This window comes from Coregonus lavaretus, assembly GCF_964263955.1.
Source record: "Coregonus lavaretus genome assembly, chromosome: 23".
In the NCBI taxonomy this organism is placed as follows: Eukaryota; Metazoa; Chordata; class Actinopteri; order Salmoniformes; family Salmonidae; genus Coregonus; species Coregonus lavaretus.
The window spans coordinates 10,660,387-10,685,788 of record NC_140010.1 but is presented as its reverse complement, the minus strand read 5'-3'; the positions used below and the strand labels follow the sequence as shown (position 1 = coordinate 10,685,788).

Sequence of the window (25,402 nt, the reverse complement as noted above, 5' to 3'; positions counted from 1 at the left end):
ATGAGCACTGGTTGGCTGCTTTTCCTTCAATCTCCGATCCGACTCATCACAAACCATCTCAATTTGGTTGAGGTCGGGGGATTGTGGAGGCCGGGTCATCTGATGCAGCACTCCATCACTCTCCTTCTTGGTAAAATAGCTCTTACACAGGCTGGAGGAGTGTTGGGTCATTGTCTTGATGAAAAACAAATTATAGCCCAAACCAGATGGGATGGCGTATCGCTGCAGAATGCTGTGGTAGCTATGCTGGTTAAGTGTGCCTTGAATTCTAAATAAATCACAGACAGTGTCCCCAGCAAAGCACCCCCACACCAGCTAAGCACCCCACACAATAACACCTCCTCTTCCATGCTTTACGGTGGGAAATACACATGCGGTTGGAACCAAAAATCTCAAATTTGGACTCCAGACCAAAGGACAAATTTCCACCGGTCTAATGTCCATTGCTCGTGTTTCTTGGCCCAAGCAAGTCTCTTCTTCTTATTGGTGTCCTTTAGTAGTGGTTTCTTTGCAGCAATTCAACCATAAAGGCATGATTCACACAGTCTCCTCTGAACAGTTGATGTTGAGATGTGTCTGTTACTTGAACTGTGTGAAGCATTTATTTGGGCTGCAATTTCTGAGGCTGGTAACTCTAATGAACTTATCCTCTGCAGCAGAGGTAACTCTGGGTCTTCCTTTCCTGTGGCGGTCCTCATGAGAGCCAGTTTCATCATAGCGCTTGATGGCATTTGCGACTGCACTTAAAGACATTTTCAAAGTTCTTGAAATGTTCGGTATTGACTGACCTTCATGTCTTAAAGTAATGATGGACTGTTATTTGTCTTTGCTTATTTGAGCTGTTCTTGGCATAATATGGACTTGGTCTTTTACCAAATAGGGCTACCTTGTCACAACACAACTGATTGGCTCAAATGCATTAAGAAGGAAATAAATTCCACAAATTAACTTTTAAGAAGGCACACCTGTTAATTGAAATGCATTCCAGGTGACTACCTCATGAAGCTGGTTAAGAGAATGCCAATAGTGTGCAAAGCTGTCATCAAGGCAAAGAGTGGCTATTTGAAGAATCTCAAATATAAAATATACTTTTTTGGTTACTACATGATTCCATATCTGTTATTTCATAGTTTTGATGTCTTCACTATTATTCTAGAATGTAGAAAATAGTACAAATAAAGAAAAACCCTTGAATGAGTAGCTGTTCTAAAACTTTTGACCGGTAGTGTAGACAGGTGTGTGCCTTTCCAAATCATGTCCAATCAATTGACTTTACCACAGGTGGACTCCAATCAAGTTGTAGAAACATCTCAAGGATGATCAATGGAAACAGGATGCACCTGAGGTCAATTTTGAGTCTCATAGGTGTCTGAATACTTTCCGACTGCACTGTATCTTACCAATTATAATCTACCCTGTGTTAAAATAGCGTCCACTTTAAACAAAATGTTTTATTTGCATCAACGCAACAAGACTTTCAATAGTATTTCAATGAAGCACAATTTACCTTCGATCTTGTCAGCACTTGTCTGTTTGAGCTCTGATAATGTTCTCTCTAACTCTGTCACTTTGTTACGAAGTCCCATGATCTCTGCAGCTAAAAAAGAAAAGCACGCCACTCTGGATGAATCATTCAGAAATAGATGTCAGTGTCCAAAAAATGTAGAAATTATTGACTTCTAGATTCTAGATAAACTCCTGGAAACATGCTTGACAACTTACTGAGTTGTGGAATTCTACTGCCTGTTTCTTTCAGCTCCTCTTTCTTTTCATTCAGCTGGTCTCTCGTCTCCTGTAGTTGATTCTCTAGCTCTATGAGACACAAACATTATTTCAAATGTTCTCCTCTTTCGGTATGCCTACAAAAAGCTCTTAGTGGTGAATATAAGGATAATAAACTCTCCAGCGTGACTTTAAGACTATTACTGAGGATAAAGAAAAATTACAATAGCACTCACCAGCAATCTTGCCCTCAGATGTCTGAATGAACTCTAATTCTTGCCTCTGTAATCTTGTGACTTGATTTTGGAGTGCAATGATCTGCAAAACTAAATGAGCAGGGGGATGCAGGATGTCACAACATTCAACATTTGAAGTAAAGTAGAATATCCAAATCACGATAGCAGCCAACCCAGAAATGATTAGGCTTTTCAAACTCACTTTGTTTACAGTTTCCATTGTTCTTCTCCTCGATTGTGGCAATCAATTCATCCAGTTCATTCTCAAGCGCTGTGGACAAGAATAATTGAAGAGCTTGAATGTTACAAGCATAATGGGATTGTAAAACTCCATGAATGGGCAAAATCCAGTGTATTTCCATCACACCATCCTATATGTCTACCAGTGAAGGACTATCCCTTTGAGGAAACATGATAACTATTTGTATTGGTCTTACGTGCTGAACACACAGTGACTCCTATGTTCTTCAGAACGCCTGCTACTCACCAGCAATCTGGTCAAAGTTTGTCCCGTTGGTAAATCCTTTCTGCAGGTTCAAGATCTCATTCTGTATTGCAATGATCCTTAGAACTGAAAAAAAAAACTAAACAGTTTGAGGAATATCATATACAGAGAAATACTGAGCAGGCTGGGCCTAAATGGTAAAAGCTGTCTGTTCAACTGAAAACAGACTCTATAATGGCAAAGGCTAAATAAAACTCACCATTCTCTGGTTGAGGAGCATTATCCTCCAGTTCCTGTGTTTTCTTTGCCAGTTCTTTGATCTTCTCATCCAGCAACTTCTGGAGCTCTGAAAGACGAGGAAAAACCATGATGGGATCAAGGCTAACATATCTAGAACTTTAGAAACAAACATTGTTATAGTGCAGACAGGGGCGGTGTGTTCATTAGGGCGATATGGGCGACGCACTGCCAAACGGGAAAAGGAAGGGATTTTTTTTCTAATCAATTATATCACGGCAACAGTAGTTATCAGTGTTCTAATCTAGACGTCTGATCTGCCACTAAATGTCCAATCAGGCTAAAGTCGTGCTTCAAATGGCCCCGCCCCTTTTGGGGCGATTTCAGTCAGGTTGAAAATCGCCCCAGAAGTATCTCATAGACTCTCATGTAAAATCTTTTTTTTTCAAATATCAGAGCTTTCAATACAATCTCTATGGGTTTCTGAGGGCTTGCACTTACGCGCTTTCGTCATACGTAACATAACCATGAACGTAACTAAGAAAAGAGCGGGTAGCAGCGTCAATCAATTCACGTACTACTATCAAGATGGCTAGCCTTCAGTGCAACTCGATTGTCTCTTTGAAAGAAGTTCACATCAAAGACCATTCAAAACGAGCTACTGGAGTGTATGCTAGCGGTCATGAGGGAACATATTGTGGAGGAGGTGAAGTCGGCGAACTTCGTAGCTATCCAAGCTGACGAGACCACGGACGTTTCTACACAGACACAACTGGTGCTTGTGCTGAGGTACATAGATAGCAACCACAAAGTGCAGGAGCGCTTTTTTGAGTTCCTTCCCATCTCGGAATCAACCTCAGTCTCAATCGCCAGTGTGCTTTTGGAGAGACTGAACGGTCTTTTTGCCGACGACGAGAAAGTCAAACTGTGGTGCACTGGCACTGTACCAGGTTCTCATGAGCTACAACCTCCAGGAGACGTTCTCTGAGACTGTGACTCTGTTGAACATCCTCATAACTACTCCCATGACAACAGCTGAAGCTGAGAGATGTTTCTCAACTTTGACACGAGTTAAGACATTCCTGCGAAATTCAATGGGCCAGGAACGTCTGAATGCACTGGCCATGCTTTCCATGGAGAGGGAACTAGTCCTCAGCATGCCTGATTTCAATGAGAAAGTCATTGACCGCTTTGCTGCATTGAAAGAGAGAAGAGAACAGTTTCAGTACAAGTAATGTAGCCTCTCTCTCTCTTTGTCCCTCCCTGTCTGTCTCTTTAACACACACACGCCCAAATAAGTTCACAGTTGATGTTGTTTAAAATAGTTATTTTTCATTTTTTTTAAAGTAAAAAATAAAAAATTTTTTTTTACAAATCTATACAATTGGCCAGAATATGGTTGTTCATATTTACAAATCTATACAATTGGCCAGAATATGGTTGTTCATTTTTACAAAGCCATACAGATAGCTGTGTTTACCTTTTCTAGAAATTATTTTCAAATTCTGTTTTCAGGCAAAATGTCTATCACTGTTCATTTTCACAAATCTATACAAGAGGGCAGAATATGGAAGTCTATAAAAATGTCTTATTACCAATAACTTGCATCAATGTTTTCAGTAGCCTCTATCAAAAGCTCCTGCTTGCTTGTTGTGAATTATGCTCAGGTGCACATATTTCCAATTCAACCATGAGGCAAAAAATGTGGTAAAAGCTCTTGTTGATCCTGCAATCTGAACAAATACCAAGATGCTGTATTTTCAGCTGATATTTCATTTGTTTATGGAAATGCATATTGTTTATGCAGTGTTGAGGAATGTGAAAGAACACCCTTGATTATTTTTACTGTGATAACTTATTTTGCTTTTGTAAGCCAACACTTTTGAGATCAGTCAATAAATGCTTCTGGCATTGACTTATATGCTGCCCCTGTCTTCATGTTGTTGCTGGACATATCTTTTTTAAAATGTGTGTAGGTCACCTAAATCATCAGAAAAATTGCCCCCCCTGAGAATTTTTTCAGGAGCCGCCACTGAGTGCAGACACTATATAAATTAACTGCAGTATAGTATTATTACTATTCATGGGAGCATGGTTATTATGGACATTGGTGTTGATCGTGACCTTTATCCTCCTGTTATGTCATCACCCAGAGTTGGCTCAGTATTCAACGGGACACTACCTAATGTTGAGTTGGGTATTTAGCTCTTCTGTATTCTACTGTTTGTACAGGGCTGTACCCCTTTATTTTGTAGTTTACAAGTAAAGGCAATGAACATTGAAACGCATGTGGATAATCCTTGTAAAGATACCACATCTTTTTGGCGACGAGGATAAAACTTTGAGGTCAGCTTGCACATGACGCTGCACTAGCTAAGAAACAGTGAGTTTGCTTTTTTTTTTGAGCGACGGAGAGCTGGAGCTGCCGGATGGAATCGCCGATGGTGAGAATCGCTAACGAGAATCAAGGACAAGTTGGCGTTACTGTCACGCCCTGGCTCTGGGGACACTGTTATGTTGAGCCAGGGTGTGTAGATTTCTGTGTTGTAGGTCTAGTTGTTTCTTTTCTATGTTGCCAGTGTGGTTCTCAATCAGAGGCAACGAGTGTCAGCTGTGGCTGGTTGTCTCTGATTGGGAACCACATTTAAACAGGCTGTTTTCCCACAATAGTTGTGGGATCTTGTTCTAGTTGGTTTGTGTTAGACCGTTGACTGTCACGTTATCGTTTGTTGTTGTTTTGATCGTGTATCACTATAATAAATATGTTCGCATTCAACGCTGCGCCTTGGTCCTCCTCTCTTACCGACGATCGTGACAGAAGATCCCACCAGAACTGGACCAAGCAGCGGGTCCAGGAGCCATCGCCAGGGAAATCCCTAGCGGATATCCAGCGCCTCCTCGACTGGGTCAAGCCGGGTGAGGAAGAGAGGGGCTTGACGTGGAAGCAGAAGGGCGAAAGGCTGGCGAGAAGTATGGAGACCTGGTCCACGGGTAGGAGTGAAGCCCATAAATTTTTTAGGGGGGGCAAACGCCGTGGACGACGGGCCAGCAGGAGACCGCGACAGAGCGGCCCAGCGGGTTGGCAGAGGAGGCCGCCAGGTTACGGGGGCCACTGGTCGAAGAGGGGATGGAAGGTGTAGAGGCACGGCGAAGGGTACTGGGGTGTGTTACCAGTCCGGTCCGGCCCGTTCCAGATCCCTGCGTAGGGCCAGTGGTGTGTGTCCCCAGTACGGTCCGGCCTGTTCCTGCTCCCCGCACCAGGCCAATGGTGCGAGTCTCCAGCCCGGTCCGGCCCGCTCCTGCTCCCCGCACCAAGCCTATGGTGCGTGTCGCCAGCCCGGCCCGGCCTGCTCCTGCACCCTGCACCAAGCCAATGGTGCGCATCGCCAGCCCGGTCCGGCCCGCTCCTGCTCCCCACACTAAGCCAGTGGTGTGCGTCGTCAGCCCGGCACGGCCCGTGCCTGTTCCCCGCACCAGGCCAATGGTGCGAGTCTCCAGCCCGGTCCGGCCCGCTCCTGCTCCCCGCACCAAGCCTATGGTGCGCGTCGCCAGCCCGGCCCGGCCTGCTCCTGCACCCTGCACCAAGCCAATGGTGCGCATCGCCAGCCCGGTCCGGCCCGCTCCTGCTCCCCACACTAAGCCAGTGGTGTGCGTCGTCAGCCCGGCACGGCCCGTGCCTGTTCCCCACACCAAGCCAGTGATGCGCATCGCCAGCCCGGTCCGGCCCGCTCCTGCTCCCCACACCAAGCCAGTGGTGTGCGTCGTCAGCCCGGCACAGCCCGTGCCTGTTCCCCACACCAAGCCAGTGGTGTGCGTCGTCAGTCCGGCACGTCCCGTGCCTGTTCCACCGGTGCCTGGTCCGGCACCGGTCAGATGCTTCACGCCGGAGCTAGAGCAATCCGCTCCACCAATGTGCAGTCCAGCTCCGGCCAGCGGGGCCAGACCGGACCAGGGGTACTTTGGGGGGTTGGAGAGGGAGCGGGGATCAGGTCCGGAGCCGGATCCACCGCCTAGGCGGAGTGCCCACCCGGTCCCTCCCCTGTGGTATTTGGTTGGCGCGGTCGGAGTCCGCGCCTTTAGGGGGGGGTACTGTCACGCCCTGGCTCTGGGGACACTGTTATGTTGAGCCAGGGTGTGTAGATTTCTGTGTTGTAGGTCTAGTTGTTTCTTTTCTATGTTGCCAGTGTGGTTCTCAATCAGAGGCAACGAGTGTCAGCTGTGGCTGGTTGTCTCTGATTGGGAACCACATTTAAACAGGCTGTTTTCCCACAATAGTTGTGGGATCTTGTTCTAGTTGGTTTGTGTTAGACCGTTGACTGTCACGTTATCGTTTGTTGTTGTTTTGATCGTGTATCACTATAATAAATATGTTCGCATTCAACGCTGCGCCTTGGTCCTCCTCTCTTACCGACGATCGTGACAGTTACAATGGCAATGTTTGGGACTATCAATTCGTTTTTGGAAGAGAACAAGAACTGGACAGAATATGTGGAAAGGGTGGGACACTTTTTCTTGGCAAATGGAATTACAGAGGAGACTAAACAGCGCTCTATTCTCTTGAGTGTGTGTGGGGCTAAAACTTACAAGCTAATGAGAAATGTGGCTACACCAGGGAGGACAGCTACACCACAGAGGACGGGACAAGTTCCTTTTGTTGATCTAGTTGCTCTCCTTCAGACTCACCACAATCCAAAGCATTCAGTGATCGTCCAGAGGTTCAAGTTTAATTGCCATTTTCGGAAAACAGGTCAGTCTGTTCATCAACTCTCTGAACATTGTGAGTTTGGGACTGTGTTAGCGGACATGCTCCGTGACAGATTAGTCTGTGGCATTAATGAGGACAGCATACAGCGCTGTTTGCTGGGGGAAGCCACACTGACTTTGAAGAGAGCATCGGACATATCTCAAGGGATGGAGATGGCAGCTAGCAATGCTATAGATATTCAAAAGGCCAACAGTGGAAGTTGTGCAGTGCATCAGGTGACAAAAGAGGCAGCAGGAAAAAAGGGAAAAGCAGTGGAATGTTTTAGATGTGGGGGAACACATTATGCAAACAACTGTAAGTTCAAGGACAACGTCTGTCACAATTGCAACAAAAAGGGGCATTTAGCCTAAAAGTGCAGGGTTGCTTAGAGCAAGCCAGAGGGTGGGCAGACTCGGAGGGGCAAGTTCAAATCAAAGAAGCCGCAGCCAGCAGCGCACCACCTAGAGAGCACAGAAGAAGAGGAAGAGGATTGTTCCTACAACATTTTTAATGTGAGTGAGCAGTGCGAGGAGCCATTATATGCTACAGTGGAGGTAGATGGAAAAGAGTTGAGGATGGAGGTTGAAACAGGGGCCTCTGCATCTGTCATCAGTGAGGAGACCTACAGAAAGACCTGGGACTCAAAACAGGCTCCTGCCATCACATCGGCAGGGATCAGACTGCGTACGTACACTGGAGAGACCATACCATTGCTGGGGGCTCTAGAGGTGGACATTTCAGCCAGGAAGCCAGGAAGCGAGAGCACGGCTCCTGGTGGTGAAAGGGAATGGGCCTAGTTTACTAGGGCGTGACTGACTCAACAAAATACAACTGAACTGGGGTGAGATAAAACACACACAAGTGACTGTGGATGTCATTCAAAAGTACCCTGAAGGTTTTCAGAGATGAATTGGGCACGCTGCAGTGTACTGCAGTTAAGCTGTTTGTGGATCCTCAAGCAGAGCCTTGTTTTTTCAAGCCCAGGACAGTGCCATACGCCATGAAAAAGAAAGTGGAGGATGAGTTGGAGCGGATGCAAGAAACAAACATCATTACGCCCATTCAGTTCTCTTGCTGGGCAGCTCCAATAATTCCAGTTCTGAAGAGTGACGGCACGGTGCGTATATGCGGGGGCTACAAACTCACCATCAACAACATTTTCAAAGCTGGACATGAGCCACGCCTACCAACAGCTCCTCCTGGACGAGGATTCAAAAGAGTATGTTACAGTCAATACTCACAAAGGCTTGTTCAAATACAACCGCTTGGTTTTCAGGTTGGCGTCCAGTCTGGCCATTTTCCAGAGGACAATGGACAATCTGTTGCAGGGGATCCCTCATGTAGCAATGTACCTGGACGACATCCTGGTTACAGGGGAGACGGAGGAGGAGCACCTCCGCAATCTGGACCAGGCGTTAAAGAGACTCTCTGATGAAGGGCTGCGTCTAAATGTATTCCGGCAAAACAGCTGTGGGTCGTAGTGCAGAAGTTGAAACACCACAGGGAACAGTCTCGGAGGAACAGGGGCATTCAGTGGCTCCAGGAGAGGGTGATGGACTGTCTCTTACAAACACCTGACCCACTCCTATGCCCTCAGACCCTAGTGGGACACCAGGAATACTGCGCAGATCACAGCGTAGTCACAAGTCTCCTGACAGACTGACTCTATAGTTGAGACTAGGAGACTCATGGTGTTAATTTTTGAACAGTAGACATACAGTCGTGGTCAAAAGTTTTGAGAATGACACAGATACTAATTTTCACTAAGTCTGCTGCCTCAGTTTTGATGATGGCAATTTGCATATACTCCAGAATGTCATGAAGAGGGATCAGATGAATTGCAATGAATTGCAAAGTCCCTCTTTGCCATGAAAATTAACTTAATCCCCCAAAAACATTTCCACTGTATTTCAGCCCTGCCACAAAAGGACCAGCTGACATCATGTCAGTGATTCTCTCGTTAACACGGGTGAGAGTGTTGACGAGGACAAGGCTGGAGATCACTCTGTCATGCTGATTTAGTAAGAAACACGTGCCGTCATCATTGCTTTGCACAAAAAGGGCTTCACAGGCAAGGATATTGCTGCTAGTAAGATTGCACCTAAATCAACCATTTATCGGATCATCAAGAACTTCAAGGAGAGAGGTTCAATTGTTGTGAAGAAGGCGTCAGGGCGCCCAAGAAAGTCCAGCAAGCGTCAGGACCGTCTCCTAAAGTTGATTCAGCTGCGGGATCGGGGCACCACCAGTGCAGAGCTTGCTCAGGAATGGCAGCAGGCAGGTGCGAGTGCATCTGCACGCACAGTGAGGCGAAGACTTATGGAGGATGGCCTGGTTCAAGAAGGGCAGCAAAGAAGCCCCTTCTTTCCAGGAAAAACGTCAGGGACAGACTGATATTCTGCAAAAGGTACAGGGATTGGACTACTGAGGACTGGGGTAAAGTCATTTTCTCTGATGAATCCCCTTTCCGATTGTTTGGGGCATCCGGAAAACACCTTGTCCAGAGAAGACAAGGTGAGCGCTACCATCAGTCCTGTGTCATGCCAACAGTAAAGCATCCTGAGACCATTCATGTGTGGGGTTGCTTCTCAGCCAAGGGAGTGGGCTCACTCACAATTTTGCCTAAGAACACAGCCATGAATAAAGAATAGTACCAACACATCCTCTGAGAGCAACTTCTCCCAACCATCCAAGAACAGTTTGGTGACGACCAATGCCTTTTCCAGCATGATGGAGCACCTTGCCATAAGACAAAAGTGATAACTAAGTGGCTCAGGGAACAAAACATCAACATTTTGGGTCCATGGCCAGGAAACTCCCCAGACCTTAATCCCATTGAGAACTTGTGGTCGATCCTCAAGAGGCGGGTGGACAAACAAAAACCCACAAATTCTGACAAACTCCAAGCATTGATTATGCAAGAATGGGCTGCCATCAGTCAGGATGTGGCCCAGAAGTTAATTGACAGCATGCCAGGGCGGATTGCAGAGGTCTTGAAAAAGAAGGGTCAACACTGCAAATATTGACTCTTTGCATAAACTTAATGTAATTGTAAATAAAAGCATTTGATACTTATGGAATGCTTGAAATTATACATCAGTATACCATAGTAACATCTGACAAAAATATCTCATAACACTGAAGCAGCGAACTTTGTGAAGACCAATACTTGTGTCATTCTCAAAACTTTTGACCACGACTGTAGTTGAAAGAAAAATATCTGTGGTCTTTGTTTGTTTACAGTTGCAGTAACACTAGTACAAGTTCTAAAGTATTGTGAAAAAAAGAAGAGGAAACACTGTTGTTGTTTAGTTGTTGTCTTGTATACTTAATGTATTTTCTTCACAGGGGGATTGAAATGAAGGGGGGAGAAGTGTTATAGTGTGGAACTACAGTTGAAGTCGGAAGTTTATATACACTTAGGTTGGAGTCATTAAAACTCGTTTTTCAACCACTCCACAAATGTCTTGTTAACAAACTATAGTTTTGGCAAGCCGGTTAGGACATCTAATTTGTGCATGACACAAGTAATTTTTCCAACAATTGTTTACAGACAGATTATTTCACTTGTAATTCACTGTATCACAACTCCAGTGGGTCAGAAGTTTACATACACTAAGTTGACTGTGCCTTTAAACAGCTTGGAAAATTCCAGAAAATGATGTCATGGCTTTAGAAGCTTCTGATAGGCCAATTGACATCATTTGAGTCAATTGGAGGTGTACCTGTGGATGTATTTCAAGGCCTACCTTCAAACTCTGTGCCTCTTTGCTTGACATCATGGGAAAATCAAAAGAAATCAGACAAGACCTCAGAAAAAAATGGTAGACCTCCACAAGTCTGGTTCATCCTTGGGAGCAATTTCCAAACGCCTGAAGGTACCGTGCCACGTTCATCTGTACAAACAATAGTACGCAAGTATAAACACCATGGGACCACGCAGCCGTCATACCGCTCAGGAAGGAGACACGTTCTGTCTCCTAGAGATGAACGTAATTTGGTGCAAAATTTGCAAATCAATCCCAGAACAACAGCAAAGGACCTTGTGAAGATGCTGGAGGAAACAGGTACTAAAGTATCTATATCCACAGTAAAATGAGTCCTATATTGACATAACCTGAAAGGCCGCACAGCAAGGAAGAAGCCACTGCTCCAAAACCGCCATAAAAAAGCCAGACTATGGCTTACAACTGCACATGGGGACAAAGATCGTACTTTCTGGAGAAATGTCCTCTGGTCTGATGAAACAAAAATAGAACTGTTTGGCCATAATGACCATCGTTATGTTTGGAGGAGAAAGGGGGCTGCTTGCAAGCCGAAGAACACCATCCCAACTGTGAAGCACGGGGGTGGCAGCATCATGCTGTGGGGGTGCTTTGCTGCAGGAGGGACTGGTGCACTTCACAAAATAGATGGCATCATGAGGAAGGAAAATGATGTGGATATATTGAAGCAACATGTCAAGACATCAGTCAGGAAGTTAAAGCTTGGTCGCAAATAGGTCTTAAAAATGGACAATGACCCCAAGCATACTTTCAAAGTTGTGGCAAAATGGCTTAAGGACAACAAAGTCAAGGTATTGGAGTGGCCATCACAAAGCCCTGACCTCAATCCTATACAAAATTTGTGGGCAGAACTGAAAAAGCGTGTGCGAGCAAGGAGGCCTACAAACCTGACTCAGTTACACCAGCTCTGTCAGGAGGAATGTGCCAAAATTCACCCAACTTATTGTGGGAAGCTTGTGGAAGGCTACCCGAAACGTTTGACCCAAGTTAAACAATTTAAAGGCAATGCTACCAAATACTAATTGAGTGTATGTAAACTTCTGACCATTCTGGGAATGTGATGAAATAAATAAAAGCTGAAATAAGTCACTCTCTACTATTATTCTGACATTTCACATTCGTAAAATAAAGTGGTGATCCTAACTGACTTAAGACAGGGAATTTTTACTAGGATTAAATGTCAGGAATTGTGAAAAACTGAGTTTAAATGTATTTGGCTAAGGTGTATGTAAACTTCCAACTTCAACTGTATATGAATAATTCTTACTGAATAGGTGGTGGACTTAACTGCAGTATAGTATTATTACTATTCATGGGAGCATGGTTATTATGGACATTGGTGTTGACTGTGACCTTTACCCTCCTGTGATGTCATCACCAAGAGTTGGCTCAGTATTCAAAGGGACACTACCTAATGTTGAGTTGGGTTTTTCGCTCTCCTGTTTTCTACCGTTTGTACAGGGCTGTACCCCTTTATTTTGTAGTTTACAAGTAAAGGCAAAAAACATTGAAACGCATGTGGATAATACTTGTAATGTTACCACAAACATGATTTGCTATGAATAATGAGCGGCAACAGGGATACTCACCATTGATCTTAGCTGCGGAAGTCACAGTTCTCTTCTTTAGATCATCTACCTCATTAGTCAGCGTCCATACCTCAAGAACTGACAGAACACATTGAAATGAGCGGAGTAGTTTTCTGAATCAGAAAAATAAACAAGACTACTCAACTCATTCATCTGTGAGCACTGATGTACATTTATCCACTCACCGAGTTTGTCGTTGTATCCAGTTACATTGTCCAGTTTATTCATTGCAGCACCAAGCTTATCTTGCAGACCTGTGAGAGACCAATACAAATCAGCTTTTAACTAGGTTCTATTGAATAGGGTTCTATTATTTCGATCACTCAGTGTCATCAGCAAAAGGTAGAGAGGGGTGAAGCTCACTGTCATATCTGTCCTGGATATGTGCATCCTTATCGCCCAGCCTCTTCTCCAGGTCTGGTTTGAGAAAGAAATATTAGACTGATGAGATGTGTGCTTCTGTTTCTTTACCTGTAGTTGTGATTCAAGCAGCTATGCTCACCAAGCGTCTAGTTACACAAACTGGTGAACCAGACTAATATTACATTTTTACATTTTAGTCATTTAGCAGACACTCTTATCCAGAGCGACTTACAGTTAGTGAGTGCATACATTTTTCATACTGGACCCCCGTGGGAATTGAACCCACAACCCTGGCGTTGCAAGCGCCATGCTCTACCAACTGAGCTACAGGAGGGCTGTATATAATATCAGAAGAACCTGATCTTGGCTTACCTTTGTTCTGGGCCTGACATCTGGCGCTCTCTTCCTCTCTGGCCTGTAGTTGTTCCTGAAGCGCTGTAATTCAAGCACTAATGTTAGCATATTGCTACATATATTCGTTACATCATGATGACTATACATAACAATTTCTCAAAACCCATTTTTAACACTATTCAACCTGTGATATTTTGATGATTATACATAAGTGGAACATGAGACAAAATAGACAAACCAGAGATTTCTGCTGCAGTTTCATCTTTTGAAGCTTCAATCCGTATCTCATTCATTTGTTTCTGGAGTTCAATGATCTTCAGAACTGAAAGAACAGAACAAAAAGGCACTGTGTAATTCAACACTAACATCATATAATGGTATTCGACTTTTTAGAAGATTATAAATGTTTAATGACTTCTAATAACTACTCTTGTTAACATACTCTGTTGTGCATTTTTGGCATCCACAGCCCTCAGTTGTGTAGTGTTGTCTTCAAGCTGCTTGCTCTTCTGCTTCAGTAGACTCTGTAGCTCTGAGGAGGAAAGACCCCTTCACCTTTTACACATTTTGTGACGTTACAGCCTTATTCAAAAACTCTACACACAATACCCCATAATGACAAAGCAAAAACAGGTTTTTAGAAATGTTTGCAAATATATATTTTTAAAACTGAAATATTACATTTACATAAGTATTCAGACCTTTTACTCAGTACTTTGCTGAAGCACCTTTGGCAGCGATTACAGCCTCGAGTCTTCTTGGGTATGACGCTACAAGCTTGGCACACCTGTATTTGGGGAGTTTCTCTTTTTCTTCTCTGCAGATCCTCTCAAGCTCTTTCAGGTTGGATGCGGAGCGTCGCTGCACAGCTATTTTCAGGTCTCTCCAGAGATGTTAGATCGGGTTTAAGTCCGGGCTCTGGCTGGGCCACTCAAGGACATTCAGGGACTTGTCCCGAAGCCACTCCTGCGTTGTCTTGGCTGTGTGCTTAGGGTTGTTGTCCTGTTGGAAGGTAAACCTTTGCTCCAGTCTGAGGTCCTGAGCGCTGTGGAGCAGGTTTTCATCAAGGATCTCTCTGTACTTTGATCTGTTCATCTTTCCCTCGATCCTGACTAGTCTCCCAGTCCCTGCCGCTTAGAAACATCCCCACAGCATGATAATGCCACCACCATGCTTTTTCCGTAGGGATGGTTTCGGCCAGGTGATGAGCGGTACCTGGTTTCCTCCAGAGATGGCACTTGGCATTCAGGCCAAATAGGTCAATCTTGGTTTCATCAGTCCAGAGAATCTTGTTTCTCATTGTCTGAGAGTCCTTTAGGTGCCTATTGGCAAACTCCAAGTGGGCTGTGTTGTGACTTTTACTGAGGAGTGGCTTCCGTCTGGCCACTCTACCTTAAAGGCGTGATTGGTGGAGTGCTATAGAGATGGTTGTCCTTCTGGAAGGTTCGCCCATCTCCACAAAGGAACTCTGGAGCTCTTACAGAGTGACTATGGGTTCTTGGTCACCTCCCTGACCAAGGCCCTTCTCCCCCGATTGCTCAATTTGGTCCGGCGGCCAGCTCTTGGAAGAGTCTTTGTGGTTCCAAACTTCTTCCATTTAAGAATGATGGTGGCCACTGTGTTCTTGGGGACCTTAAATGCTGCAGAAATGTTTTTGTACCCTTCCCCTGATCTGTTCCTCGACACAATCCTGTCTCGGAACTCTACGGACAATTACTTCGACATGAAGGCTTGGTTTTCGCTCTGACATGCACTGTCAACTGTTGGTCCTTATATACACTACAGGTCAAAATGTTTAGAACACCTACTCATTCAAGGGATTTTCTTTATTTTTGCTATTTTCTACATTGTAGAATAATAGTGAAGACATCAAAACTATGAAATAACACATGTGGAATCATGTAGTACCCAAAACAGTGTTAAACAAATCTTAATATATTTTATATTTGAGATTCTTCAAATAGCCACCCTTTGCCTTGATGACAGCTTTGCAAACTCTTGGCATTCTCTCAACCAACTTCACCTGGAATGCATTTCCAACAGTCTTGAAGGAGTTCCCACATATGATGAGCACTGGTTGGCTGCTTTTCCTTCACTCTCCGATCCGACTCATCACAAACCATCTCAATTTGGTTGAGGTCGGTGGATTGTGGAGGCCGGGTCATCTGATGCAGCACTCCATCACTCTCCTTCTTGGTAAAATAGCTCTTACACAGGCTGGAGGAGTGTTGGGTCATTGTCTTGATGAAAAAAAAATTATAGCCCAAACCAGATGGGATGGCGTATCGCTGCAGAATGCTGTGGTAGCTATGCTGGTTAAGTGTGCCTTGAATTCTAAATAAATCACAGACAGTGTCCCCAGCAAAGCACCCCCACACCAGCTAAGCACCCCACACCATAACACCTCCTCTTCCATGCTTTACGGTGGGAAATACACATGCGGTTGGAACCAAAAATCTCAAATTTGGACTCCAGACCAAAGGACAAATTTCCACCGGTCTAATGTCCATTGCTCGTGTTTCTTGGCCCAAGCAAGTCTCTTCTTCTTATTGGTGTCCTTTAGTAGTGGTTTCTTTGCAGCAATTCAACCATAAAGGCATGATTCACACAGTCTCCTCTGAACAGTTGATGTTGAGATGTGTCTGTTACTTGAACTGTGTGAAGCATTTATTTGGGCTGCAATTTCTGAGGCTGGTAACTCTAATGAACTTATCCTCTGCAGCAGAGGTAACTCTGGGTCTTCCTTTCCTGTGGCGGTCCTCATGAGAGCCAGTTTCATCATAGCGCTTGATGGCATTTGCGACTGCACTTAAAGACATTTTCAAAGTTCTTGAAATGTTCGGTATTGACTGACCTTCATGTCTTAAAGTAATGATGGACTGTTATTTGTCTTTGCTTATTTGAGCTGTTCTTGGCATAATATGGACTTGGTCTTTTACCAAATAGGGCTACCTTGTCACAACACAACTGATTGGCTCAAATGCATTAAGAAGGAAATAAATTCCACAAATTAACTTTTAAGAAGGAACACCTGTTAATTGAAATGCATTCCAGGTGACTACCTCATGAAGCTGGTTAAGAGAATGCCAATAGTGTGCAAAGCTGTCATCAAGGCAAAGAGTGGCTATTTGAAGAATCTCAAATATAAAATATACTTTTTTGGTTACTACATGATTCCATATCTGTTATTTCATAGTTTTGATGTCTTCACTATTATTCTAGAATGTAGAAAATAGTACAAATAAAGAAAAACCCTTGAATGAGTAGCTGTTCTAAAACTTTTGACCGGTAGTGTAGACAGGTGTGTGCCTTTCCAAATCATGTCCAATCAATTGACTTTACCACAGGTGGACTCCAATCAAGTTGTAGAAACATCTCAAGGATGATCAATGGAAACAGGATGCACCTGAGGTCAATTTTGAGTCTCATAGGTGTCTGAATACTTTCCGACTGCACTGTATCTTACCAATTATAATCTCCCCTGTGTTAAAATAGCGTCCACTTTAAACAAAATGTTTTATTTGCATCAACGCAACAAGACTTTCAATAGTATTTCAATGAAGCACAATTTACCTTCGATCTTGTCAGCACTTGTCTGTTTGAGCTCTGATAATGTTCTCTCTAACTCTGTCACTTTGTTACGAAGTCCCATGATCTCTGCAGCTAAAAAAGAAAAGCACGCCACTCTGGATGAAGCATTCAGAAACCGTAGAAATTATTGACTTGTAGATAAACTCCTGGAAACATGCTTGACAACTTACTGAGTTGTGGAATTCTACTGCCTGTTTCTTTCAGCTCCTCTTTCTTTTCATTCAGCTGGTCTCTCGTCTCCTGTAGTTGATTCTCTAGCTCTATGAGACACAAACATTATTTCAAATGTTCTCCTCTTTCCACCACAAAGTTTTCTATTACACGGTATGCCTACAAAAAGCTCTTAGTGGTGAATATAAGGATAATAAACTCTCCAGCGTGACTTTAAGACTATTACTGAGGATAAAGAAAAATTACAATAGCACTCACCAGCAATCTTGCCCTCAGATGTCTGAATGAACTCTAATTCTTGCCTCTGTAATCTTGTGACTTGATTTTGGAGTGCAATGATCTGCAAAACTAAATGAGCAGGGGGATGCAGGATGTCACAACATTCAACATTTGAAGTAAAGTAGAATATCCAAATCACGATAGCAGCCAACCCAGAAATGATTAGGCTTTTCAAACTCACTTTGTTTACAGTTTCCATTGTTCTTCTCCTCGATTGTGGCAATCAATTCATCCAGTTCATTCTCAAGCGCTGTGGACAAGAATAATTGAAGAGCTTGAATGTTACAAGCATAATGGGATTGTAAAACTCCATGAATGGGCAAAATCCAGTGTATTTCCATCACACCATCCTATATGTCTACCAGTGAAGGACTATCCCTTTGAGGAAACATGATAACTATTTGTATTGGTCTTACGTACTGAACACACAGTGACTCCTATGTTCTTCAGAACGCCTGCTACTCACCAGCAATCTGGTCAAAGTTTGTCCCGTTGGTAAATCCTTTCTGCAGGTTCAAGATCTCATTCTGTATTGCAATGATCCTTAGAACTGAAAAAAAAAACTAAACAGTTTGAGGAATATCATATACAGAGAAATACTGAGCAGGCTGGGCCTAAATGGTAAAAGCTGTCTGTTCAACTGAAAACAGACTCTATAATGGCAAAGGCTAAATAAAACTCACCATTCTCTGGTTGAGGAGCATTATCCTCCAGTTCCTGTGTTTTCTTTGCCAGTTCTTTGATCTTCTCATCCAGCAACTTCTGGAGCTCTGAAAGACGAGGAAAAACCATGATGGGATCAAGGCTAACATATCTAGAACTTTAGAAACAAACATTGTTATAGTGCAGACAGGGGCGGTGTGTTCATTAGGGCGATATGGGCGACGCACTGCCAAACGGGAAAAGGAAGGGATTTTTTTTCTAATCAATTATATCACGGCAACAGTAGTTATCAGTGTTCTAATCTAGACGTCTGATCTGCCACTAAATGTCCAATCAGGCTAAAGTCGTGCTTCAAATGGCCCCGCCCCTTTTGGGGCGATTTCAGTCAGGTTGAAAATTGCCCCAGAAGTATCTCATAGACTCTCATGTAAAATATTTTTTTTTCAAATATCAGAGCTTTCAATACAATCTCTATGGGTTTCTGAGGGCTTGCACTTACGCGCTTTCGTCATACGTAACATAACCATGAACGTAACTAAGAAAAGAGCGGGTAGCAGCGTCAATCAATTCACGTACTACTATCAAGATGGCTAGCCTTCAGTGCAACTCGATTGTCTCTTTGAAAGAAGTTCACATCAAAGACCATTCAAAACGAGCTACTGGAGTGTATGCTAGCGGTCATGAGGGAACATATTGTGGAGGAGGTGAAGTCGGCGAACTTCGTAGCTATCCAAGCTGACGAGACCACGGACGTTTCTACACAGACACAGCTGGTGCTTGTGCTGAGGTACATAGATAGCAACCACAAAGTGCAGGAGCGCTTTTTTGAGTTCCTTCCCATCTCGGAATCAACCTCAGTCTCAATCGCCAGTGTGCTTTTGGAGAGACTGAACGGTCTTTTTGCCGACGACGAGAAAGTCAAACTGTGGTGCACTGGCACTGTACCAGGTTCTCATGAGCTACAACCTCCAGGAGACGTTCTCTGAGACTGTGACTCTGTTGAACATCCTCATAACTACTCCCATGACAACAGCTGAAGCTGAGAGATGTTTCTCAACTTTGACACGAGTTAAGACATTCCTGCGAAATTCAATGGGCCAGGAACGTCTGAATGCACTGGCCATGCTTTCCATGGAGAGGGAACTAGTCCTCAGCATGCCTGATTTCAATGAGAAAGTCATTGACCGCTTTGCTGCATTGAAAGAGAGAAGAGAACAGTTTCAGTACAAGTAATGTAGCCTCTCTCTCTCTTTGTCCCTCCCTGTCTGTCTCTTTAACACACACACGCCCAAATAAGTTCACAGTTGATGTTGTTTAAAATAGTTATTTTTCATTTTTTTTAAAGTAAAAAAAAAAAAAAAAATCTGTTCATGTTCATTTTTACAAATCTATACAATTGGCCAAAATATGGTTGTTCATATTTACAAATCTATACAATTGGCCAGAATATGGTTGTTCATTTTTACAAAGCCATACAGATAGCTGTGTTTACCTTTTCTAGAAATTATTTTCAAATTCTGTTTTCAGGCAAAATGTCTATCACTGTTCATTTTCACAAATCTATACAAGAGGGCAGAATATGGAAGTCTATAAAAATTTCTTATTACCAATAACTTGCATCAATGTTTTCAGTAGCCTCTATCAAAAGCTCCTGCTTGCTTGTTGTGAATTATGCTCAGGTGCACATATTTCCAATTCAACCATGAGGCAAAAAATGTGGTAAAAGCTCTTGTTGATCCTGCAATCTGAACAAATACCAAGATGCTGTATTTTCAGCTGATATTTCATTTGTTTATGGAAATGCATATTGTTTATGCAGTGTTGAGGAATGTGAAAGAACACCCTTGATTATTTTTACTGTGATAACTTATTTTGCTTTTGTAAGCCAACACTTTTGAGATCAGTCAATAAATGCTTCTGGCATTGACTTATATGCTGCCCCTGTCTTCATGTTGTTGCTGGACATATCTTTTTTAAAATGTGTGTAGGTCACCTAAATCATCAGAAAAATTGCCCCCCCTGAGAATTTTTTCAGGAGCCGCCACTGAGTGCAGACACTATATAAATTAACTGCAGTATAGTATTATTACTATTCATGGGAGCATGGTTATTATGGACATTGGTGTTGATCGTGACCTTTATCCTCCTGTTATGTCATCACCCAGAGTTGGCTCAGTATTCAACGGGACACTACCTAATGTTGAGTTGGGTATTTAGCTCTTCTGTATTCTACTGTTTGTACAGGGCTGTACCCCTTTATTTTGTAGTTTACAAGTAAAGGCAATGAACATTGAAACGCATGTGGATAATCCTTGTAAAGATACCACATCTTTTTGGCGACGAGGATAAAACTTTGAGGTCAGCTTGCACATGACGCTGCACTAGCTAAGAAACAGTGAGTTTGCTTTTTTTTTTGAGCGACGGAGAGCTGGAGCTGCCGGATGGAATCGCCGATGGTGAGAATCGCTAACGAGAATCAAGGACAAGTTGGCGTTACTGTCACGCCCTGGCTCTGGGGACACTGTTATGTTGAGCCAGGGTGTGTAGATTTCTGTGTTGTAGGTCTAGTTGTTTCTTTTCTATGTTGCCAGTGTGGTTCTCAATCAGAGGCAACGAGTGTCAGCTGTGGCTGGTTGTCTCTGATTGGGAACCACATTTAAACAGGCTGTTTTCCCACAATAGTTGTGGGATATTGTTCTAGTTGGTTTGTGTTAGACCGTTGACTGTCACGTTATCGTTTGTTGTTGTTTTGATCGTGTATCACTATAATAAATATGTTCGCATTCAACGCTGCGCCTTGGTCCTCCTCTCTTACCGACGATCGTGACAGTTACAATGGCAATGTTTGGGACTATCAATTCGTTTTTGGAAGAGAACAAGAACTGGACAGAATATGTGGAAAGGGTGGGAAACTTTTTCTTGGCAAATGGAATTACAGAGGAGACTAAACAGCGCTCTATTCTCTTGAGTGTGTGTGGGGCTAAAACTTACAAGCTAATGAGAAATTTGGCTACACCAGAGAGGACAGCTACACCACAGAGGACGGGACAAGTTCCTTTTGTTGATCTAGTTGCTCTCCTTCAGACTCACCACAATCCAAAGCATTCAGTGATCGTCCAGAGGTTCAAGTTTAATTGCCATTTTCGGAAAACAGGTCAGTCTGTTCATCAACTCTCTGAACATTGTGAGTTTGGGACTGTGTTAGCGGACATGCTCCGTGACAGATTAGTCTGTGGCATTAATGAGGACAGCATACAGCGCTGTTTGCTGGGGGAAGCCACACTGACTTTCAAGAGAGCATCGGACATATCTCAAGGGATGGAGATGGCAGCTAGCAATGCTAGATATTCAAAAGGCCAACAGTGGAAGTTGTGCAGTGCATCAGGTGACAAAAGAGGCAGCAGGAAAAAAGGGAAAATTAGTGGAATGTTTTAGATGTGGGGGAACACATTATGCAAACAACTGTAAGTTCAAGGACAACGTCTGTCACAATTGCAACAAAAAGGGGCATTTAGCCTAAAAGTGCAGGGTTGCTTAGAGCAAGCCAGAGGGTGGGCAGACTCGGAGGGGCAAGTTCAAATCAAAGAAGCCGCAGCCAGCAGCGCACCACCTAGAGAGCACAGAAGAAGAGGAAGAGGATTGTTCCTACAACATTTTTAATGTGAGTGAGCAGTGCGAGGAGCCATTATATGCTACAGTGGAGGTAGATGGAAAAGAGTTGAGGATGGAGGTTGAAACAGGGGCCTCTGCATCTGTCATCAGTGAGGAGACCTACAGAAAGACCTGGGACTCAAAACAGGCTCCTGCCATCACATCGGCAGGGATCAGACTGCGTACGTACACTGGAGAGACCATACCATTGCTGGGGGCTCTAGAGGTGGACATTTCAGCCAGGAAGCCAGGAAGCGAGAGCACGGCTCCTGGTGGTGAAAGGGAATGGGCCTAGTTTACTAGGGCGTGACTGACTCAACAAAATACAACTGAACTGGGGTGAGATAAAACACACACAAGTGACTGTGGATGTCATTCAAAAGTACCCTGAAGGTTTTCAGAGATGAATTGGGCACGCTGCAGTGTACTGCAGTTAAGCTGTTTGTGGATCCTCAAGCAGAGCCTTGTTTTTTCAAGCCCAGGACAGTGCCATACGCCATGAAAAAGAAAGTGGAGGATGAGTTGGAGCGGATGCAAGAAACAAACATCATTACGCCCATTCAGTTCTCTTGCTGGGCAGCTCCAATAATTCCAGTTCTGAAGAGTGACGGCACGGTGCGTATATGCGGGGGCTACAAACTCACCATCAACAACATTTTCAAAGCTGGACATGAGCCACGCCTACCAACAGCTCCTCCTGGACGAGGATTCAAAAGAGTATGTTACAGTCAATACTCACAAAGGCTTGTTCAAATACAACCGCTTGGTTTTCAGGTTGGCGTCCAGTCTGGCCATTTTCCAGAGGACAATGGACAATCTGTTGCAGGGGATCCCTCATGTAGCAATGTACCTGGACGACATCCTGGTTACAGGGGAGACGGAGGAGGAGCACCGCCGCAATCTGGACCAGGCGTTAAAGAGACTCTCTGATGAAGGGCTGCGTCTGAATGTATTCCGTCAAAACAGCTGTGGGTCGTAGTGCAGAAGTTGAAACACCACAGGGAACAGTCTCGGAGGAACAGGGGCATTCAGTGGCTCCAGGAGAGGGTGATGGACTGTCTCTTACAAACACCTGACCCACTCCTGTGCCCTCAGTCCCTAGTGGGACACCAGGAATACTGCGCAGATCACAGCGTAGTCACAAGTCTCCTGACAGACTGACTCTATAGTTGAGACTAGGAGACTCATGGTGTTAATTTTTGAACAGTAGACATACAGTCGTGGTCAAAAGTTTTGAGAATGACACAAATACTAATTTTCACAAAGTCTGCTGCCTCAGTTTTGATGATGGCAATTTGCATATACTCCAGAATGTCATGAAGAGGGATCAGATGAATTGCAATGAATTGCAAAGTCCCTCTTTGCCATGAAAATTAACTTAATCCCCCAAAAACATTTCCACTGTATTTCAGCCCTGCCACAAAAGGACCAGCTGACATCATGTCAGTGATTCTCTCGTTAACACGGGTGAGAGTGTTGACGAGGACAAGGCTGGAGATCACTCTGTCATGCTGATTTAGTAAGAAACATGTGCCGTCATCATTGCTTTGCACAAAAAGGGCTTCACAGGCAAGGATATTGCTGCTAGTAAGATTGCACCTAATTCAACCATTTATCGGATCATCAAGAACTTCAAGGAGAGAGGTTCAATTGTTGTGAAGAAGGCGTCAGGGCGCCCAAGAAAGTCCAGCAAGCGTCAGGACTGTCTCCTAAAGTTGATTCAGCTGCGGGATCGGGGCACCACCAGTGCAGAGCTTGCTCAGGAATGGCAGCAGGCAGGTGCGAGTGCATCTGCACGCACAGTGAGGCGAAGACTTATGGAGGATGGCCTGGTTCAAGAAGGGCAGCAAAGAAGCCCCTTCTTTCCAGGAAAAACGTCAGGGACAGACTGATATTCTGCAAAAGGTACAGGGATTGGACTACTGAGGACTGGGGTAAAGTCATTTTCTCTGATGAATCCCCTTTCCGATTGTTTGGGGCATCCGGAAAACACCTTGTCCAGAGAAGACAAGGTGAGCGCTACCATCAGTCCTGTGTCATGCCAACAGTAAAGCATCCTGAGACCATTCATGTGTGGGGTTGCTTCTCAGCCAAGGGAGTGGGCTCACTCACAATTTTGCCTAAGAACACAGCCATGAATAAAGAATGGTACCAACACATCCTCCGAGAGCAACTTCTCCCAACCATCCAAGAACAGTTTGGTGACGACCAATGCCTTTTCTAGCATGATGGAGCACCTTGCCATAAGACAAAAGTGATAACTAAGTGGCTCAGGGAACAAAACATCAACATTTTGGGTCCATGGCCAGGAAACTCCCCAGACCTTAATCCCATTGAGAACTTGTGGTCGATCCTCAAGAGGCGGGTGGACAAACAAAAACCCACAAATTCTGACAAACTCCAAGCATTGATTATGCAAGAATGGGCTGCCATCAGTCAGGATGTGGCCCAGAAGTTAATTGACAGCATGCCAGGGCGGATTGCAGAGGTCTTGAAAAAGAAGGGTCAACACTGCAAATATTGACTCTTTGCATAAACTTAATGTAATTGTCAATAAAAGCCTTTGATACTTATGGAATGCTTGTAATTATACATCAGTATACCATAGTAACATCTGACAAAAATATCTCATAACACTGAAGCAGCGAACTTTGTGAAGACCAATACTTGTGTCATTCTCAAAACTTTTGACCACGACTGTAGTTGAAAGAAAAATATCTGTGGTCTTTGTTTGTTTCCAGTTGCAGTAACACTAGTACAAGTTCTAAAGTATTGTGAAGAAAAGAAGAGGAAACACTGTTGTTGTTTAGTTGTTGTCTTGTATACTTAATGTATTTTCTTCACAGGGGGATTGAAATGAAGGGGGGAGAAGTGTTATAGTGTGGAACTACAGTTGAAGTCGGCAGTTTATATACACTTAGGTTGGAGTCATTAAAACTCGTTTTTCAACCACTCCACAAATGTCTTGTTAACAAACTATAGTTTTGGCAAGCCGGTTAGGACATTTAATTTGTGCATGACACAACTCATTTTTCCAACAATTGTTTACAGACAGATTATTTCACTTGTAATTCACTGTATCACAATTCCAGTGGGTCAGAAGTTTACATACACTAAGTTGACTGTGCCTTTAAACAGCTTGGAAAATTCCAGAAAATGATGTCATGGCTTTAGAAGCTTCTGATAGGCTAATTGACATCATTTGAGTCAATTGGAGGTGTACCTGTGGATGTATTTCAAGGCCTACCTTCAAACTCTGTGCCTCTTTGCTTGACATCATGAGAAAATCAAAAGAAATCAGACAAGACCTCAGAAAAAAATGGTAGACCTCCACAAGTCTGTTTCATCCTTGGGAGCAATTTCCAAACGCCTGAAGGTACCGTGCCACGTTCGTCTGTACAAACAATAGTACGCAAGTATAAACACCATGGGACCACGCAGCCGTCATAGGACCTTGTGAAGATGCTGGAGGAAACAGGTACAAAAGTATCTACAGTAAAATTAGTCCTATATTGACATAACCTGAAAGGCCGCACAGCAAGGAAGAAGCCACTGCTCCAAAACCGCCATAA

General features: G+C 43.9%; 1 protein-coding gene across 2 annotated transcripts in view; it reads right to left on the bottom strand.

Annotated features, from left to right (window-relative positions):
* LOC311099048 (uncharacterized protein) overlaps positions 1-25,402 on the bottom strand; it is an 80,678-nt gene that overhangs the window by 14,922 nt on the left and 40,354 nt on the right. For both annotated transcript variants that reach the window (XM_084139652.1, XM_084139653.1), the window contains exons 57-74: positions 18,200-18,286; positions 17,983-18,066; positions 17,698-17,766; positions 17,496-17,585; positions 17,237-17,326; positions 17,049-17,138; positions 13,918-14,007; positions 13,714-13,797; positions 13,494-13,556; positions 13,122-13,175; positions 12,944-13,012; positions 12,759-12,836; positions 2,663-2,749; positions 2,446-2,529; positions 2,161-2,229; positions 1,959-2,048; positions 1,723-1,812; positions 1,508-1,597 (exon numbers count right to left, since the gene is read on the bottom strand). In XM_084139652.1, coding sequence (XP_083995778.1) covers positions 1,508-1,597; positions 1,723-1,812; positions 1,959-2,048; positions 2,161-2,229; positions 2,446-2,529; positions 2,663-2,749; positions 12,759-12,836; positions 12,944-13,012; positions 13,122-13,175; positions 13,494-13,556; positions 13,714-13,797; positions 13,918-14,007; positions 17,049-17,138; positions 17,237-17,326; positions 17,496-17,585; positions 17,698-17,766; positions 17,983-18,066; positions 18,200-18,286 — 1,458 coding nt within the window. The remainder of the gene's footprint in view (positions 1-1,507; positions 1,598-1,722; positions 1,813-1,958; positions 2,049-2,160; positions 2,230-2,445; positions 2,530-2,662; positions 2,750-12,758; positions 12,837-12,943; positions 13,013-13,121; positions 13,176-13,493; positions 13,557-13,713; positions 13,798-13,917; positions 14,008-17,048; positions 17,139-17,236; positions 17,327-17,495; positions 17,586-17,697; positions 17,767-17,982; positions 18,067-18,199; positions 18,287-25,402) is intronic.